A 20,613-nucleotide genomic window follows, 5' to 3' on the forward strand; every position below is an offset into this window, starting at 1 on the left:
TATTTTTTTATATTTCAAATTTGATTTCAGATTCAGAATACTTTATTGATCCTCAGGGGAAATTGTTTACAGTTGATCTTATAATATACATACAAAGAGATATTGGAAGGAAATAGAAATAGAATAAGAAGAATGCAAGGAAAAGGTTCATTATGCTACAATATATAAGATAATATATCCATATAATTTTTTTTTATAAAACATTAAAAAATATAAAATATTTTAAGTGTATATATGTATATATGTATGTGTGTGTATATGTATGTTTGTATGTATGTAAGAAGAGTATTGTATAAGAAATAGAAATATATGAAATCAATACAAATATGTGCATGAGATATTAAAGAATATGTATATATGTACATAGTATTACAAGTTTGCAAAATATAAATTAAAGAATAGAATGGGTAAGAATAAAAATATATAAATATACTAAATAATATTAAATATATTAAACAAGAGGGTATTGTGCACTTGAAATATTGCACAGTATGATGCACAGAAAGAAATGAGCAGGAGCAACTGCAACAGTCTGCATGCACAGCCGGTGCATGTGTACAAGCATTATATAATATTTTCTATATTACTTACAGATACCATTTTTCTTTTACAATGATGTCCCGATGGAAATAAATTAAGAGACAAGATGATCATGTGTCAGAGCAGTCCTATGAGTTACAAGCCTCTTGATAGTCGTTGTCCCAGAGATTTGTGTCACAGCAAGGTGTTTCCTCATCGGAGCGAGCTCAGCGATTCCCAGCTGGAATCTGGGGACCTCAAAGGGTCAGGGCCACAGCAGGGACTGGACGGTGCCCGAGCCATCAGATTTGGTGAAATGCCACAGTGGGAACAAAGGCAAATGAAAGAGCTGTTTTGCCCTTTGATGCTGCAACTGAAATCGAGGGCTATTGCCAAGAGGCGTAGCACGGCGTGAACACGGAGATCACACTGCTTGCTGACAGACTCTGTGCCACAAAGCACATTCCCTCACTTTCAGCAGCTGCTTCACTCAGGCATATCTCAGGGTTGTAATTTGTGGAAATAAATGCATGCACATGTAAACAGCATGTATGCGTTTATATGTGAACGTTTGTGAGTGATCTATTTATAGTGGCCCAGTTAAACACATTCAAATTCATGCACCAAATGGCAGACAATGTTGGTGAACATACAGAAGCATTAAGCAACTAAAGAGACACACATTTCCCTCAGAAGCTGGTGGAGACTAAAAGCTAAAAGGACAGTAAATATTAAACCTGAATTTTCAGGAACTTTTCAGGTTTACGACATTAGCAAAGAAATGTAAAAAATTGGTTTTTGGTTTAGTGAAATTGCTGTATTTCTGTCCATCCTCCTTGTTTTATAGAAAGTTTCAGATAAACGTATCACAGGAATTAGCAATGATTGTCTCTAAAATGCGTCATTTGAACCAACCCGTGCCTGGAAAGCATCCAGTGAGCTCAAGTTGATCCAATATGAATTAAATGAGCTGATGCTGCCATGCCTGTGAGGACATAGTTCTCAAAATCATTCAATAAACTTCTCTCAAATTAAATCGCCATCATTTGCAAAACAAAATGGAGCGATCATCTTTTTACTGGATAACTGAATCAAGAGAGCTAAATAATCTGGGATTATTCTCAAATGAAATTGCTGTCATTTAGGGTGGCTTCAGTGTTGTATGAAATGGAAAAACTGTTGCTGTTATGTGCTTAATTATGCATCTGCAACAATAGCCATGGCCAAAGGCATGATGTAATTGGGTTGTTTGTCCGTACATCCCATTGTTGTGAATGAATTATCTTAAGAACACATTATTTGTTGAACAATTAATTTCTTCATTTGACATGAACATCCACTTGGACTCAACAATTATCAGATTGGCAAAATCAGATTTTCGCTTTGATTTAAGGATGAACTGATGAGATTTTGGTGGTCAAAGGTAAAGAGCACTGTGACCTTTCATCCATCTCATTCTAATGAGCGTGGGTTGGGTGGCTGCGGGGGGGGGGGGGGGGGGGGGTCTTTAAATTTGGCACAAATGTACACAGATGAAATATTAGAATTTGTTGGTCAAGTGTTAAGGTCACTGTGATCCTGTCTTTTGCATTCCCCTCTAATGTGAAATCTAAAGAAAACTTTGGGGGGATTTCCTAAAATTTGCCACATACATCCACCTGGACTCGAGAATGAATTGATTACAGGTGATTGTGATGACTGGTGGTCACAGCTGTAAGCTGTATTTGCAACTTGACTGGTTGCTGGAGGCATACAACAGCAAGGCAGTAATTCTAGTTATAGTAATTTATCACAACACAGAGATATTGATTAGATTTTAAAATTAAGTTCAGTGGATTTAAATGATGCCACATCATCCAATTTAAATTTGTGCTGACACAGTCACCTGATGGTCATCAGTATTAAGAGAATCCTTTATTAGATCTTTTCCCTTGTGTTGCTGTCCATGGTGCTGAAAGCAGTTCCCCGTGTAAGAGTCCTGTGTTGCTGGGAGACGTCCACACTCTCAGCATCTCTGTGTGAGATGACTTCTTGTCAAGCAGGCTGGCCACAGTCTTGACATCTCCTTCAAATAGAGATGTTTCTGAATCTGAAATTGCTTGTCGTTTGTCTGATTTGATTCACTGTTGCATGCAATCCATATCTCTTGAGCACAGAGGAGACAAACAACACATCCAAAACAAATTACATCCACTTGTTGCCCAGTAGGCACTACTGCACTTATATTTTTGTATAGCCTTTCATAAGAACCATCAAAAAACAGCAAAAAAGAATAGCCCCACAGCTCTTTTGATATATAGTTTTTCAAACGTAAAAAGTAAGTGCACTCAGATTCTTGCAAGTCTCTGTGATAAAGCAGCAGTCAGTGATCGTTTGCTGTTAGTGCTGGATATTGTATAAAAACGTATACACCAGTACACTTTAAGTGATATTGATACCATTAGAGTACTTCATTTAATACCTGTTTTTCTTTCCATTTTACACCCATCATGTAAGCATTCATTCATCTGAAAGCATTCAGTTGCATAAAATACCACCAGACAGTTTTGGTGGCATCTCGGCACACATTGTGCTCGACTTCACCTCACCACAGACTGTAGCTGCTGTGGTAGAGGGTCAATAACATGTGGCATTAAATCAAAGAATTCTTGCAAATGAAAAATGCAGGTATTGTTTGACTGGAGAAGTTTTGATTCTTGGTATGATTTTTTTCAGTCGATTTCCTAAAGGTATCGAGTACCAGTACTCAGCTCTAGTTGATGTTAGTGCACCATTCCTTTTCTACTGGCACCTGAAGTGATCCCTCTCTAAGTGACTTCATTTTATCAGTTCACCTGAAGCTACAGTCTTCCACAGTCTGTCAGTATCCTCCCCCATCTCTTACATGTTTGTCACACAAAAGGGTCACTTTAGTGACAGATTGGAGAGGCGGAGTGATAAACTCCAACAATAACCATTTCAAAGTAGAGATTCTTGATTAATTGGTTAATCATCAGACCTAGATAGAGGACAAAAGTAATTGCAATTCACTGAATTGAAAAAAAAAGCCAGCAAAGCTTCTTTATGTCCTTCTGTTTGTCTAACAGTTGAAGGATATTGAGTTTATGATTGCATCACACAAAGAAAAACTGGAATTTGGGATCTTCTGTTTCTTTTTCAAAGTACTTAATTCATCAATTATCAGTATTAATGCTTATTATTTTTAAGTCATTGTTTCAGTCCTAAGCTTGTGAATTTCAGATTTAAAAATACAGTTTGAACATCTGACTCCACCACTGAACTTGCCTTCGTCCAGACCTTTGAATACACCCAATGCACCGAGTTGGAGTTGACTGATTTTGCTGGTATCATGACATGAAACTGGGGTTCTCAGTTAAAATAAAAAATGACCACTGAGCACTTCGGAGGGCTCGATTAGCCAATCAGTGCCACAGCTAAAACGAAAGCCACTAGCAAACTGTTTTTCCAGCATTCTTAAGCTGTTCGCTGCAACCAATAAGGAGTAACAGCAACAATAGTGAGTGCTAAAGACAAACAGGGAAATTGGACAAGTTGGGATGAGAGCGTGACGAGTGGACGCAATGTCAGACTGAAGAGGGACACAGAGAGTATAACCAGTTGACAATTTTGTCTGATATCAGGGGATCACTGAACCCTTTTTGAAAGAATGAATCTACAATATTTACACTCTCCTTTCTCTTTATTAACCCTTGAAAGTGTCTGGAGTGACATCACTTTTCTTGTGCTGCTTTCAGACACCTTTCACAAGTATTTAAACCTTTGAACAATTTGTTTGATTTCTTTTAAAAGCATGAGGAAAAAGTTAATGAGCAACTTGGTGTGAAATGTTCCACAATGCAAGAAACTAGTAGAATGTTCTAAAAAAATAAATTAAAAAAAAGTTGGGTAAAATGTTAATAAAAAGTAAAACAGCTAGGGAAAAAGTATATTAAACTATATTAATAATTATCATAGAAACATCTAAAATTATGTTACAGAATATTACAGAGTAATAATTTTAAGCACTTATTTTTACTTTTTTAAAGGTAATTTTCTCACACTTTTTACCAATTTCCTCCTACTTTGTGGGTCATTTACTTTTTCCTTGCTTATAGCCTTCCTCCCATGTATTTGAAAAAAAAACAAACCAATTTGTTCAGGTTTCAAAGGGTTAATAACGGTAGAGAATGTCTATTTATGTACTCCATTTACCACATTTTAAAATCTCAGTATTTAGGAGACTGGAGCATGACATGATTGCATAATGCGCCGTTCTCTCTTGCTCTCCCAGATACTTAAATGTCATAATTCTGCAGTGACAGGTCATTTGCATAGTACCAGACCGCAATTAAGTGCTACATCCTTAGCTGCCAAGATGAGAGAAGACAAACAAAAATCTCTCTGATGGACAGCTTTGCATTAAAAACCTTCTTTATATATTCACAGCCACATCTTGTTGAAGTGTAAGCACATGCTCTGGGGGAGTTTCTTGAGAACTTTTAATGTGACGGCTCTTAAAAAAAAAAAACGAAGCGCAGGTCAGGTAGCTGACAGTGGACAGGCCCTGAGGTCTGCATGAGTGATTATTTTGATGAGGCTGCATGATTAGGAATCTCTCGCTGCCTCCTCTCGGTCCCCATCTAGCCTTCTCATGTGGATAAATCAAAGTCAGCCCCCTAACTGAGTCTCTGTTGCTCCTCCCTCTGCAAAGTCATTAATCCAAGGATGTGGCCCACGGGGTTCTCTCCTCCTGCTTGACTCAATAGTTACATGAAAAATAAGCTTCCCTCTCCATTGCCTGGCCACATCTCTCTTTTTATTTGTTCTAATGGGCTTCAGCTCTAGGTTTTTCACCCCCAAGGATGAGTTACGCGTCCTGCTGGGCTTTTTCAGTGGGATTGTGTGAGTGTAGCGGTGCTGTAAATTGCTACGCTGCGCCCTCACTCTTCATTGCTCCAGGGGAACATTCACAGAATTCCCTGCTCTGTTGGTGTGATGTGTGTCTTCATATTCCTGCTTTGTCTCCTCTCCAACACGACTGTAACCGGGGTAAACGGATAACGTAGAAATAAAGGCAACTGGATTGTGTCATGCCTAATCATGCTATATATATCCACACCCCTGTCGCCAGTCTCAGACACACACAGTCTTTCTTTTCTCCTCTCTCTATCTCCCCAATTTTTTTCCTTCCCTGTGACGCCCCCACCACCTCCCTCTTCCTCTGTTATCATGGCCTGGAGAGGAGTTGTGAAATTCATGACATTCAGATCTAGAGGGGCTGGGTGATGGAGGACAAGAATAGTCTCCCGAGTTCCTGCTAGAATCTGTCTGTCTTTGATGAGCGAGTTACACAATGTCAGCAACCCCCGATAATCTCGCTCTTGCAATTTGTGGCAGAGAGAGAGAGAGAATCTCATTTGTTGCATTTGGTTACGGAACAATGGCCGCCTCTGCAGAGAGACTGTTGCTGCTCCATAACTGTGGAACTGCACTGACCAGTAATGTGCAAAACCTGAGATAAAATAATGGACAGTGTCACAAAGATAAAAGGAGATAAAATCTTAATGCTTTGTTCGTGAGCTGGTGCGTCTCTTTTTCTCCTCCTGCTCTGTTTTCTCTCTGCTGTGAAACTCATCACAGGCGATAGAGACGGTTTGCTTGAAAGGCAGCGGAGTCGATCTGCTTAAAATTCAGAGTTGTCTGAGTCAAACAGAGCTCTCAAACAGCCCCTGAGACACTCAGCAGCTTGAGAGCAGGAAAAGTAGTTCCTCTGGCTAACAGCGAGGGGTAGTGTTGCTCCAAGTCAACTTCATTAGTCTTTTTCCTTCTTTTTTCTTTAGCTTCCTCTTTCCTGTTTGGATACAGTGAGCGTGTTGATTATTCATCTTGATAGAAGGTGGTGCATGAACTTACATTAGAAGTTATGAGGTTGATCTTTAACCCTTTCAAAAACCTGAATCAACGTCATTTTTCTTGTGCTGCGTTCAGACACCTTTCACAAGACTTTAAACATCCCAAATTTGGGCAAAATGGTTTGCTTTCTTTTGAAAACATGAGAAAAAAGGCAATGAGCGACCTGGTAAGGACTGCACCACAAACTGCAAGAAATTTGTAGCTTTGAAAAGTAATTTAATAATAAAGAAAAATGAACAGAAAAAAAACATTTTTTTATAACTTTGAAAAATTGTATGGTCAAAATAATTTTATGGAATTATTATTTTTTAAACACTTTTTTCAGGTTATTTTTCTTTTTCCTCTTAATTTTTTTTTTTTTTTTGGTACTTTTCACATTTTTTAAAAAATTCTCATTATTTATTTATTTATATTTATTTTGCAAATTTCAAAGGGTTAAGGGACTTCAAAATTACAAGTAAAGTATTTACAAGATTTAATTAACCACAGATACATTTGTGAGGCTTGCCTTAAACTGCTGGTAGGGTTGTAAAAACATATAACACTGCAAAAAAAGTATTAGTGGTGCCGTTAGAAGCCAAGCAAAGGTGCATTTTAGCCCAAGGAAAGATCGACAAAGCTAAAATGAAAACATGATTGTGGACATTTCAGGCTACTGAGGCAGAGCCTGTTGTCCCTGCGATCTTGTCAGGAGTGTAGCTGTGCGCAAAGCTGGTAAATATTTAATGTGTCTATGTCCTGCTTTGCTGTTCCCACAGGGGAGGAACTGTACTGTAACTGTGTAATTGCTCCTCTGCCCTTAAGGCAGAAGAGCTGTTGCTGTGCGTGAAGGTTTTACCGACTATTTTCTGACTTTTTTATTTTACTGACCTGAGGAGAGCGTGGATGTTTGGTGGGCCACTTTAGAAGAAAGTTTATCTGTAAAGGCTTTGTTTGAGTGAAACATTATTTATATACATGAGCAAAAATTTGAGCGATGTCATCATCAGACACTGGTTTACTCTCCATACCAAACACCAGACGTCGTACCTATGGAGACAGAGCCTTCAGCACTACAACCCCCACGCTCTGGAGCACTCTGCCTGCTGATATCCACAACGCTCCATCTCTGGACACGTTTAAAAAACTCCTAAAGCACCACCTGTTATCAAAGCGTACAGGTTTCCCTAAATAACCCCACTAACACTCATCTCTTGCTTTTTAGTTAAGTCATCTATGTCTTATGTATTGTTCTTGTAAAGCCCCCCCGGCGGACACTAGACACTGGTGGTGCTCATGATGAATGAAGAAGACACTGAGATCTGAGAAGAGGAGTGGGCTTCTCGTGAGATCAGTCCTTGGTGCTGGAATTAATGAACTGGAAGTAACCAGTGCAGAGGAGGGTCACAAGGATTCACGCTTAAATGACAGCTGACAGTAGTAGAGAGAACAGATTTAAAGTTTGACAGCAATGATATAAGTGGCTGTGGATTTCCTTAAATAACTGGGTCATGATTTCTGGAAAGAGACATTGCTGTTGACTTTTTCAAATGTAGTTTTTTTGGCGCTTTGAGCACCACAAGCCGAGTGCCATTTAGTTCCATTATATTGGAAAGAAGGCAGACATCTCTACAGCCAATATCTCCAACATCTGGCATCTTGCACCAAAGCAATCTAGATTGATAAATAGCACTACAGATGAGAGAAAAATATGTATCAATAATTTTGGATTGAAATTTCCCTTCAAACCTGAGAAAATTATATTGATTTTTTGTTTTTTAAACCTGGGAAGATTGCCATGAGCAATGAAAAAAGAACAGACCCCCAAAGTAGCAAGAAATTAGTGAAAAGTATAAGAAAATCATCTAAAAAATTATTTAAAAAACCAAACAAACCCCAAAAAAAAAAAAAAAAAACAAACAAAAAAGCAACCATAACAAAAACAGTTTTAAACAACAAGGAAGTTGCTTGGAAAAAATGCTTAAAAAGTTATAAGAATTCTGCAGCAAAATTTTAAATATACAATTATGATAATGATATAGTTTTTTCATAGTTTTTTTTCTAAGTAATTTTTCCCTACCTTTTTAAAGATCATTTTCCAAATCTACTAATTTATTACAGTTTGTGAAACATTCCCAAGTTGCTCATTGCCTTTTTTTCACCATGTTTTTGAAAGAAATCTCTCAGGGTTCAAAGGTTTAAATACTTGTTAAAGGCATCTAAAAGCAGGACAAGAAAAATGATGTTGATCCAAGTTTCAGAGGGTAAAACTAAAGGTGTAAATAATTAGCTGATACAAGGAGCTAGGAGAGGAGTGAGAGAGAGGGGGGATGAGAATGATTGAGTAACATGAGAAAGTCTTCCTGATGTGTTTGTTCTCAGTCAGCTGTTATAAAGGATCAAAGCAGCAATCTGTTAAAAGTGCAGAGACGTCAGCTGCAATGTGAACCACACGACTGTTTTAAGTCCTCTGTGATTTTTGTCTGTATCATTTTGCCTTTGTCAAGTACAAACTGTTGTAGACAAGAAACTTCACTTCCAATTTTCTTCTCCTTAAAATGTAAATTTATCAAGATCCTTCGTATAGTTTGTTTTTCTGTCTATGTAAGTCAGGGTTGCCCCTTGAAAATTGGAGATTCAAATCATGAGTCAGAGACCCCTCAGTCGACTGAGATTGCTTCTAGTAGAGAAGTCTTTTTTTTAACTTAACTTTTCTGAGCACAAATATTTGTGACATGGACATGTCAGTTACGACAGAATAACAAATCCAAAGACAAAAGCTAAAAAAGCTGCTTGGGTGCATACACATTTTTACATCTGAGAAGATAACTATACTTACTGATTATTGCTCCAGTCCACTGTCGTATTTTTGAGTCTTGTAGAGTCCATTTTTAAGCATTTTCTCTCTAGTTGTGCTTCTTGTAGTCTCAGTATGCGAGCAGTTGTTTTTTGTCAGTGTACTTCTAGGGATGTTTTCGTCACCAGATTTTGCTGCAGAGTGAGTGCTCTTGACTTTCACGCTACTCTTTGATTACATTTAGCTGCAGACATGCTGACAGCGGCACAGAGGAGAAGAGACCTTCTGCTTTAAGTGGTGAATTTACAGTTTTTAGCAATGTAATATGATACAGTCTCTGGCTTTTGCTTGATATCTAGTATCTGCAAAAAATGTTGCACATTTAGCTTGTTTACTATGTGATGTTAATGCTGCTGTCACACTGAACGTCCCGCAGATCCTGTTAAACTTTAAACTTCGCATGGAAAACATTATGAATCATTGAATATTCATATTGACCAGCCAAATCTGATTTGGCTGACATAATTCTGAGTTGGGCACACCCCTAATGTAAATGTTATTTCACTGTCCATATTCTTCCCTCCTCCTCACGGCATTTTTGTCATTTTTCTAAATGAAGCGTCTCAGGTTCAAAGTTCTTTACTCTGTGTCTCGCTAGTATTTATGTGTCGCAGCGACAGCAGTGTTTCACTGGACTGATCCCCATCTCGCAGAGGGCAGCGTCTCATTACTGTCCCTGTCCTCCCGTTGCCAGTCAAGCCCCTCAAAGTCAAGGCTGACCTGCTTGAGAAGAGCACTCCAGCCGGCCTGCCACGTCTGCCGAGCGAAACCTGTGGACACAGACTAATTACACCAAACTGCCCTTTCCCTTTCACCTGCCTCACACAAATCACTGTGGGTAAATAGTTTTTTTTTTTTCTCTCACTTCCCACATCTTCACCAAGGACATCTTTTGAGGGACGTGGGGGAAAAGCAACAGTGAAAAGAGCTCTTGAAACTACATTACAGTAGCAACAATAACAAGTTTGTCAGCTGAAGTCTGGCTCTGGAGACTCATTGTGTTTGAGACGTGACATTTCAGTGTCATTATCAGAGGGGGAACTGGGGAAGGCTGACTGGAACGGAGGAGCCGCCATTTCTGCCCACTTTGTTCTAAATAAAAAAAGGATCTGACTGGAGGAGAATACTAATTCTTTGGGCTATATCATGACAGTGCATTTGAAACCATTTCATTTACTAAAGTAAGAAATTGGCATAAAAAGCTGACAAATAAAATGACCATCAAATGTGTATTTGAGATGTATACAAAGACTTAAAGGAGCAGTGTGTAGGATGTTGGGATATCTAATGGTGAGGATTACAGATTGCAACCAGCTGAAACAAGCATGACCTCCCAGTTAGAATTCCTCCCGTGTTCATTGTTCAGGAGGTTTTTTAGTGGGAGCTGAATTACCCGCAGAGGTTTCTAGCTCTCTAAAACAAATAGAATTTAGGTAATTTCGGCCAGTAAAAACACTATAATAATCAGTTTCTGGATACAAAGCTGTACTTCTCGGTCGTGTTTGGCTCGTGGCAGACAGGCTGCCAGCTGAGAAAGAAGATGAATGCTTGCCTTTTTCTCTGATATCTGAAAACCGCTGACCACTGAACGCTGAAAACACTAAGTACAAGCAGTGTCAGTGATCAATGCTGTTTTGCATGTCAGAGATTGGCTGCTAGCATGGTGAAAAGGCTTCCCTAATTACTTCCAGATATTTGAGAGGGTTTTATTGGGAGCTGACTTATCCAGAGTTCTCCTCCTTTACAAAACAAATAGATCCTGTGATTTAAGCCAGTAAGAACACTGAATAAAGCAGTTTCACTTTTAAAAATCTGTTTTTCGACACTGTTCGGTTCATCGCGGAGGGGCTGCTGACCATCTTACTACGGTGGCTATCTAGAGCCAGTGTGCTGTTCTGGGCTACATGCCAGTGTAACATAGCAGATTCATGGATGAGGACCAGCTTTTTTTGTAGATATAAACAGCTCATTCTAAAGTACTGAAAAAGATGTCAAGCCCTATTGTCAGGTGATTATACACACACAAAAAAGGGTTTCCCAACATTCATTTATTTGTAGCAGGCTGCTATGGTCAAAACATCTGCATATAGATTTTCAATTTTTGGAGCCGGATTGTTCATTAGGAGCACTGTTAAAATATAGACACTGTTCAGCAATTCAGCGCAGAGCATACTCTGGGCACAGATGGAGCTGCAGAACATGAAGCACGTTGAATTTTGAATTAAACCCTGCCAGACACAAACAACTGCTGAAAAAGATAAGAGCTCATGGAGAGCTCCGCCTACGCTGTGTTCACAGACCCGCAAATACCTTTAGAGAGGGGACACAGAATGATATAAAGGAGCACACCAATTTAAAAAAAGAAGAAAAAAACCCCCACAAAAGTTTGCTGTCGTTACCTCGCTCTTATTCTATGGGTAACACCGAAAACATACTTATTCAATTATATGCAATTTTTGCCAATATATCCCCCAAAGCCCACACATTGGGCCTTTAAATAATGAGAGTGTCATATATTAGACAAACTGTCCTCATGCTCCAGCTTCAAAACAAACAAATCCTAAGAGACTGAGCCACCTCTGCTCGGCAGACGGCTGCTACATTCAAATCTAAATATATGTGACATTAGCCCTGAGGTCATGACCCAAATATATCACATAATACACTTTTTCCCCTATTGTAAGTTTCTTTTTCTTGCAACACTGTCACTTCATCTTAATATACGATTCTTGGTCCCAAACCAACTATTAAGTCTTATTTTTACATTAAATGATTGATTTTTTTATAGTTGAGATAGAGAATATTCACATAGCACGTCAATCAGTGTCAATATCAATCAATAAAGCAGTAGAAAGACCTTGGTGGGGACACCGTGGATATGCATGGCACATTCCTGTGTCCTCTCCTGTAAGCTTCTGATTTGATTTATAGCCCACGTCTGGCCAGAGTCCAGTCAGACCTAATAGAATCACAAAAGGTCGACTGAGGAGTCATCAGGTCACCCCGACATTAGCGCTGATGCTCAGAGGGACAAGAGGACAATCAATGCACTTGAACTGCACAGGGCAGGGCGGGATATACTGTCTCATCATGGGAGAAAACTTAATAATTTACTCAGATAAACAGTATATAAGAGAAGCAGTGAAGAGGACAGCCAGAGGCAGAGGACGGACATGAGAGGAGAGGAGAGCAGGGCGAAGGATAAAGGGAGAGAGAGGTGAAATAGAAAAGACAGAAAATGAAAAGAGACAAGAAGGAGGAGATCCAAGATGCTGCAAGATTGTCCTCTCTTGTTTGACCATAAGCAGACGTGCTCTGCCAGCAGATTGACACAGATATCACTTTCCACACGCCCTGATGCAGGTGTCACTCTGACAAGTCTCTCCATTTGATTTATGTGCAGAGTTCAAGAGAAATTATGTTGATCTTCAGTGGTTGAAATGTCGTTCTCTGTTCTTTTTGGAGGGGTGTGATCACAGCAAAATCTCTGAATGTGGGTCACAGAGCTTGAATTACCAGGGTGAAATAGGTCAGGTAACATGAGAGACTTGGGTTAATCAGATATTTTGGCTCGTCCTCTTTTCAGTTCAACTCAACTTTAGTAGAAGTCGTTATCTAAGATGTGAACCAGGTAATTTGATGGCAAACTAAGACATTACTGGACAGAATTGCTTTTCATTTACAGATTTATTTGTCTCACTCAGGTGGTGACACTCATGTGTTTGAGTTTTAAAGAGATGCTCCAACAACAGTCTTGTTAGAATGAAAAGCAGGTGTGCCAAATTACTGTCTTGACATAAGGTGGCATGACATCTTGGCAATTCAATCTCAGCGCAGTACAAAATTTGTTCCAGATCACTGAAGCCTCCCAAAGGGTAGAGAAAGAAAAATATATCAACCCTGAACCTGGGCAGCATTCCACTTCGTATCTGCAGAGGTTTAAAAAGTTGCTTAATTTTGCACATCAGTGATTAAGCTGTCACATTATAACTTAAGTTCAGTGACTGTCATGGCAGATGTTTGACTTTGATGTTGATTTCTTAGTAAGTTCAGATGCTCCAATTGAGCGGCGGCAGCAGCAGTGGTGCGCCAACATGCACATGCAGCAATTTTTTCCTTACACATATGCAGAAATGTGATATAAGTAGGCAGAAGAAGTGAGAGCAAGACAAACTTAGTTTTTGACAGCTCAATGAGCCTTATTTTATTATCTTCAACTAACAGGGAAATGTTGAAATGTTCAGCCCCAAAAAACAACAAACTGACTGAAATAATACATTGGATGCTTGAGGCATTAAGTAATAATAAATAAAATAAATAACACAAAAATAGGTCCACGCAAGTCCCAAGCTGGCAGCGGCACTCGCACTAGACCTTTGCTTTCAAGACAAAAGCCGCGTCGGGCACTAGTCAGGCAGATTTGATTGGCAGATCTGCCTTGAAAACTCTTTTTCTGTAAAATTCTGAAGGAAGTCCGAACGATATTGCTGGTGGTTTGCCCAGCCCTTTTCATGAGTTACTCAAACTTTTTTTAACTGTTTTGGATTTGACGGCGTGAGAAATAGGGGCGGTTGTGTGTGTCTCACTCTCATTGCGTGACAGTCGGCACCTCTGATCATCTGCTACAATGTCACAGTGTAATCACATTACAACATGTTACTCGTCACATGGTGCCGCTTTGTCAGCACCTTCCACCTCAACCTATGATGTTTAAGGTATCCTTGCGCGTCAGCTGTTTACGCTTCAGGATGCCGTTACGGTGATGTCAGCAGATGCACGTGTGGTGGGAGGAAGCAGCACAGTCCCTATGTTCACGCAAGAGCGCGGACTGTCACGACGATTGGGATTAGGCACCAAAGTCATGGATGGTTAGCTTAGGCAAAAGATGTTCATGGTAACGTGTCGCGGAAATCGCACTCACCCACCTCCCTACTCTCCTTCCCTATAAGCTCACTTGCACCCCTTATATTAAGTGATTCAGCAGCAATATTACATGATGCTGTCCTTCAGCATTTCAGGTGCACGTGACCAGTATCGTCTGGCTGTGTTGTCAAGTGACGCCTCCCGTGCGCATTGCATGTAGATGCGGAGGATGGCTTTTGGTGTCACACTCATACGCTGAAAAGGCTGACAGAACCTCAGTATTTGACGAGTTTAGAATGAGAAGGGGTTGCATATAATTATATAGAGTAATTATGTACCAGAAGTTTAATCAACGTTTGAAGAAAGATATATTCCATCTGGCTGAGATTTTTACATCACCTGCAATAAGTTGCAACAATTTTTACATGTTCACTTTTGTGCTGGAAGCTTCAGGATTTGTGTTAAAGTCTGTTTCTCCGTCAAAATGGGTTTCTTGTTAAGACAGTAATTAACGTTTGTATTCGTGATGTACCTAATATAGTTTGCCCAGCATACGTTTGAATCTCACATTTTAGGGAAGTGCAGACATCGCCCCCTTCAGTTGAGGAGTATCAGAACACCTCTCTAGTGACAAACTTTGCACAGACACAAGTACTTAAGGTCAGATATTGATGGGGACATAAGGAGGGGATCGTTAAACTGTGTTGCTATATCTACAGTGCATGTCTGCGTGGCTTTTTCCCACAAGAGCCATGCTTGTGCAAAGAGCTCTTGTTATTCATGTCATGACAATCAGTTGTCAGTTGAGTTGTTTGCCAGAAGGAAACTGCCTTCGTTGGACATTGGACTTGTAAATTTAAGTATTTTTGAATTCTCTTCCTGCTGGAAATGAGAATTAGTCAGATAGAGCCTGAAAATAGTCCTGTTTGTTTCCAGGACAACAGGACAGCCGGACGCACCTTTCGCTTAATCTGGCAGAGACGGGAGCTACTTAGCCACAGAGCACAGAGGAGACACAAGGAGGGAGGGCCAGGGTGTGTGCACACATAAAATACTCTCAGACAAAAAAAACACACAGACTCGATGAGGGCTGAGACAAGGAGGGAGGAGAGAGGAGTTAGAGGTGTAGAAAGAGAGAAGTGGTGCGTAGATGAACAAACAGAGATAGAAAAAGGAAGAGGCATGTTATTGTGTAGCCTTTTGTTGTAAACTGCACCGATACCCTGCACTCACCTGGGAATCCTCCTCATCCGCTCGGCAGAATGCCTCAGAGGAAAAGGAGTTTCACATTTGGAGCTTATGGAGGGTAAGATAATAGAGGATTAATCTCTCTGAGTGTTGGAGTTTGCCAGCTGTGTGCATGTGGCGGTGTCAGGGTACCTGTTGCATCTTGTTGCTCGGGGAGTTGCACTGCACCTGCTCAACAACAGCAGAGCGGGATGACTCTGACAAGGTCATTGACTGTCAGCGACTGTTTGCTAATTTACAGCTTTAACCATTAATAGTGAAAAGCTGCTGCGATGCCAAAATAATGAGCCGCAAAGGGAGAGGTTACGGAGACTGCTTCAGTGCATGGGATTGGCTAATCAGGATGATGATTGATTGCCTCGGCCATGGTGACCAATTCCAGCATTTTTTTTTTTTTTTTTTTTTTGTGTGTGTGTGTGTTTAAAATGATAGTTCAAGTTTTATTTATTATCTATTTATTCACATAAACATTAACCCCTTAACACCTTTATTTACATGAGTTTTCTTTTACTGCACTCAGATGCCTTTGACTGGCATATAAAAAAAAAAAGAGCAATTTTGAAGAAATGTCCCATAAACTGCAAAAAAATTAGGTAAAGGTGACAAGGAGATGATCTAAAAATGATGCATTTTTATTAAAGAAATGAGGAAAAATATTCAGTAAAACTACATAATTTTCTTAATTATATATCTAAGATTAGGTTACAGAAAAATGTAGATTTTTTAGCACTTTCTTGAGGTCATTTTTATTTTTAACTTTTTCCCCTCATCTTATTTTCAGATAATTTTCTACAAACGTTTTTTTTTTTTTTTTTTTTGCTAATTTTTGGGCCATTTCTTGTAATCACTTTCCAGTTGGAAATCACTGTCCAACATTAAGGCAAAGCAGTAAAAATACCCTCAATGGAGTGAATACTTAATCTGATCTTGATATTTTTAGGTGAGACTTTTGTACACAGTAGTAGATATCTTAGCTTCCATGTCATACATCTACTGTTTGTAATATTCTGTCTACAGATAAGTACTGCATACAACCCCACTTCAACAAATCTCAACTATCCCTTTAATGTAAGAAGTAGCTGGTCAGCAGATTACTCAGCAAAATAACCTTAATTTATACCTGTAGAGTAAAACAATCTGTAGTGTTTTTGGCAATAATTTATACCATTAGTAGTACATAAAGTTCTCCAATAGGGATCAAGACACAAGGGGACTTTTTCATTACCTCTGTTTCGCCTTCTATATTTGGGAGAAAACAAACACATTAAAAACAAAGTACCGGTCGTCCATCAAGTGAAGTGTCATTCTCCGAAGGAAAGAAATTAAATGTTGCTAGTTATTGTTCTAAGATAACAGATTCAATTAAAGGCTTATTTGGGTGGTGTTTTTCACTGTAAGGAAAGTGAAAGTGAGCAATTAGCCGTCGCTTCACTGTGGCAGCGAACAAGTTAAATAACTCATTAGCTTGATTAAAAGGAGGGTGTGAAAGAGGAAGAAAGCCACTTTGTATAGTCGCAGTCCTCTGCTTGTGTGAGTGATGAGTTTGTGGCTGTCAGAATGTGAATTTTTGAGATATGGAAAGTCTTTGGTTTATGAGGAGGGTGCCGCTCAGCCACGCAAGTGCATTAGAATTCATGAGGCAACGAAATTACTTTCTACTATTGTGTTTTTCTGCTTGTTGGCTCTGCCAAGTCTTCCTAGAAAACACTCATGAGGCTCAATTTGACATCTCTGTGCTGGGAGTCAGGTTGAAAGTTAGCTCGAGTGCACATGCAGATGCCGCTAAACAATTACAGATGAGGAAGTGCTATGTAGGGCATGGAAAAACAACATTTTTGGAACAGCAGCAAACACTTTATCAAGATTCTAGGAATAGCAGTCCAAAAAAAGTAGTGTTACTCTCTGAAATGCATCGTGATCTCAACTGCATTTGAAGCGTACATTTTATTTAGGGTTTTGGTGTAAACCTGCTAGAAAGTTGTATTTTATTAACCTTTGTTGGTGTTTATTTATATCAAAATTTGTTGTAACATCACAGCTTTTTTTTGTTGTTGTAAATTAGTAAGCTGAAGGTCAATTTGTTAACACATCCATAAACTTAATGAGTTGTGTCTCAAATGTCCACCTGTCAGAGAAAGACCTATGAGATGTTTTTTCTTGAGTCTTAGTAGGCAACTGGACATTAATGAGCTGCTAATATTGACTCGACTATCAGGTTTCCGATGGTTCAGGTCCAGCAGATGTGATTCTGGTTAATTGGCGGTGTTTGCCTCTCATGAAAAACCCAGTGGACTACACAACAGCAATATGTGTGTGAGGCTGGAATTGAGCCAGTAAGGTTTTGTTAACTGCGATTACTTTGTAAAATCTCATCAAGAGTCCTTCAATGTGGGAAAAGTCTCCAATATTAACTCAGATTTCTGGTGTTTTATTTAGGAACTTGGGCTTTCTTATTAACTATGTGAGTTTCTAGAGGATTACAGGTTGAAACATAATGTAGGGTTTCTTTTTTTTTGTTTTGTTTCGCCCACAGTGATATCCAGGGATTGATTATGACCAGAGTTGAAGATTGATCCATCTGACTTAAATGTAATTTAAAGTGGTGACCTGAGAAATGTATGTAAATGAACTGTGAAGGTTTTTTGTTTCGTAGAATTTAGGGGTATCTATTGGTAGTAATGGAATATAGTATTCATACTGAGGTTTTCATTCGTCTATAATCACCTGAAACAGAGAATCGTTGTGTTTTGGTGTCTTAGATTGAACCCTTATATTTACAGTGTTCTCTTTCATGGAGCCCGCCATGTTTTATCATAGAGAGGATAAACCAACCTCCGGCTATAGAAAAGACCTTTTGCATAGGTAGGTTTTCATACATGCTTGGAAGGGAGCAGAGGGATATTCAGTTGTTCAGTATTCAATTCAGATATTCAGTAATTTCAACTCCTCAACTGGCGAGATGCACTGATGTGTCGTCACTAATCACCCTCTGTGTCCTCATTAGCGGCACTAAAACACTGATCCAAATACATCTGCACCGATTTTAAAGGAGAGACTGAAGAGTTTTATAAATACATATGTGATAAATGAAGAGAAGGAACCATTGAAAAGTTTTCAAAGACCTCTTGTCCTGCAGCTGTCTACTGTTTACCTGTTCTCCAGTCTGTCTGTGACATCGCACGGACACACCAACAAAACAACCCACACACACACAAAAGCTATAAGGCAGATTTGCGTGGTGTGTCCACTGGCGGTGTGAATGCAGTATTGTCTGGGTTAACCCGTGTTTGAAAAACCCATGTGCAGGTGCTAATTTTGTTGGGAAAGCGGTATGAGACTAACTCTAGCCATCTTCTTTCACCAGTCCACCTTGCTCTAGTTTTACATAGCCAAACATCCCCACACTTTATTTTAGCAAAGCGTGTTGGAGAAAATGGAACACAAAATCTTTTTTTACGTTTTATGTGGAAAAAACACATTAAACAAATTATTTATCATAGCAGGGTATTTTCACATACTATAAAATGTATCTGGAGGGGGGTTTCAATTACTTCCACCAGTTGTCAAATGAGAACACCAAAGCACCAAAATTGGAGGATGAGTTTTTGTAATGTATCAAAGAGGAGCTCAGCTCTTCTATAGTGCGCAGTCCCCCAAATCGTCCCCATAGAAGCTCCACTGGAGCAGTTTAATAGTTCAGTACAGCTTGCCTGTTGAGAGACTGTATTTAATATTCATTTACCTTGCCCCAAATGTTCCCCTCTACCTCTTATCCAATTGCAGACCTCCTCCTCTAATCTTTAAACTACCACTGCCTCAGGTTCTTAAAAAGCCAGCAGCTGTCTGACAGAAACATGTTTGTTTCAAGACAAAGAAATTAGCTTTTTACTTTCTCACTTTAATGCACCAAACAGATTTGATTTGTTTGCAGTTGTCAACAAAATTTGTGTCTGTTGTTAAAAGCCTTGCTGTTGAAAAGGAGTGTCTCTGGGGAAATTAATGCCTAATGAATAGCAGGGAGAGGATTCTCACACTGAAATGGGTTTGAGCCCAGACTTGGACCATCAAATTACCGGTCCACATTTGTTTACCTGGCCTTGAAGAAGTAATTTTCCTTCAGCATAATTTCCGCCCACAATTTAATATAAATTGCTGTTAGCCGATGATAAAGTGTCCGCATCCACAAAACACTCGGACACAACTACAAAAAAATAACCGATGAGCTAAAACCAACACCTGGATTTTGTGATCTATTTGAGCAGCAGTTTTACTGCCTCTTGTTGATGTGACAGTGTTTTTGTCATATGCAAATTCAGAGTTGACAGTTATGTGAATCAGACAAATGATTTAGAAACAATAGATAGTTGAGGACTGTGTGGGTGAAAAGCTGATTTTAACATTGTTTGCTTTGTGTGGATGAACAGTAAACTTTTCTTTGAAGGGAAGTTCTTATACTCATCATCAGGTTTATACATGTATTTACGGCTTCTACTAGAACATATTTACATGTTGTAATGGTAAAAAAACCCAAACAAAAACAACTGTAAAACACCTGTATTAACTCTTTGAAGCCTGGTGTGACATCATTTTTGATGTACCGCTTTCAGGTGACTCTTACAAGTATTTCAACCTTTGAAACCTGAACAAATTGGTGTGATTTCTTTCAAAACCATAGGGGAAAAGGCAACGAGCAACTTGGTAAGAAGTGTTTCAAACATTGCAAGAAATTAGTAAATTTAGAAAGTTATCTAAAAAAAAAAAAAGAAGGACCATAATTACATATTTTTAATTATGTTACAGAATTATAATTTTTTAAACACTTCTCCAGGTAATTTTGTTGTATTTATTTATTTATCTGTATAATAGTTTTAAAGAATTTGAAGTAATGTTCTTGTACTTTTTTTTCTTGCAGTTTTTTAGGTCATTTCTTCTTCTTGCTCATTGACTTCTCATTTTTTTGAAAGAAATCTAGACTACTTGCTCAGGTTTCAAAGAGTTAACCCTCTGTCTGAAGTGCTCCATTGTAGTGCCTGTTTCTTTAAGTCCCCCTGAAGAAGCCCAGTCTGGTCTTGCTGGTCAGTGTTTCTGGGTCTTAAACATCTTGACATCTCTTCACCATCATTGCAGCCGGAAAATGACTGTGACAGAAAATAGCGTCACTTTCTACCATAAAAAAATCTAAATAAAATGTAATCTGTCAAGAGCTGGCATCATCTTGTCTTGAAAGTAGAAAG

General features: G+C 39.0%; 1 protein-coding gene across 4 annotated transcripts in view; it reads left to right on the plus strand.

The window, feature by feature from the left end:
• Positions 1–20,613, plus strand: part of rap1gapb (RAP1 GTPase activating protein b) — a 143,406-nt gene that overhangs the window by 40,818 nt on the left and 81,975 nt on the right. For 3 of the 4 annotated variants that reach the window (XM_042508971.1, XM_042508998.1, XM_042508981.1), the window contains exon 1: positions 15,322–15,437. The exons of the other annotated variant lie outside the window; for it this stretch is intronic. In XM_042508971.1, coding sequence (XP_042364905.1) covers positions 15,394–15,437 — 44 coding nt within the window. In that variant the 5' untranslated portion in view covers positions 15,322–15,393. Of the gene's footprint in view, positions 1–15,321; positions 15,438–20,613 lie in introns of those variants that run through there. 4 annotated transcript variants of the gene reach the window in all.

Source organism: Plectropomus leopardus, chromosome 2, assembly GCF_008729295.1.
Source record: "Plectropomus leopardus isolate mb chromosome 2, YSFRI_Pleo_2.0, whole genome shotgun sequence".
NCBI classification, from domain to species: Eukaryota; Metazoa; Chordata; class Actinopteri; order Perciformes; family Serranidae; genus Plectropomus; species Plectropomus leopardus.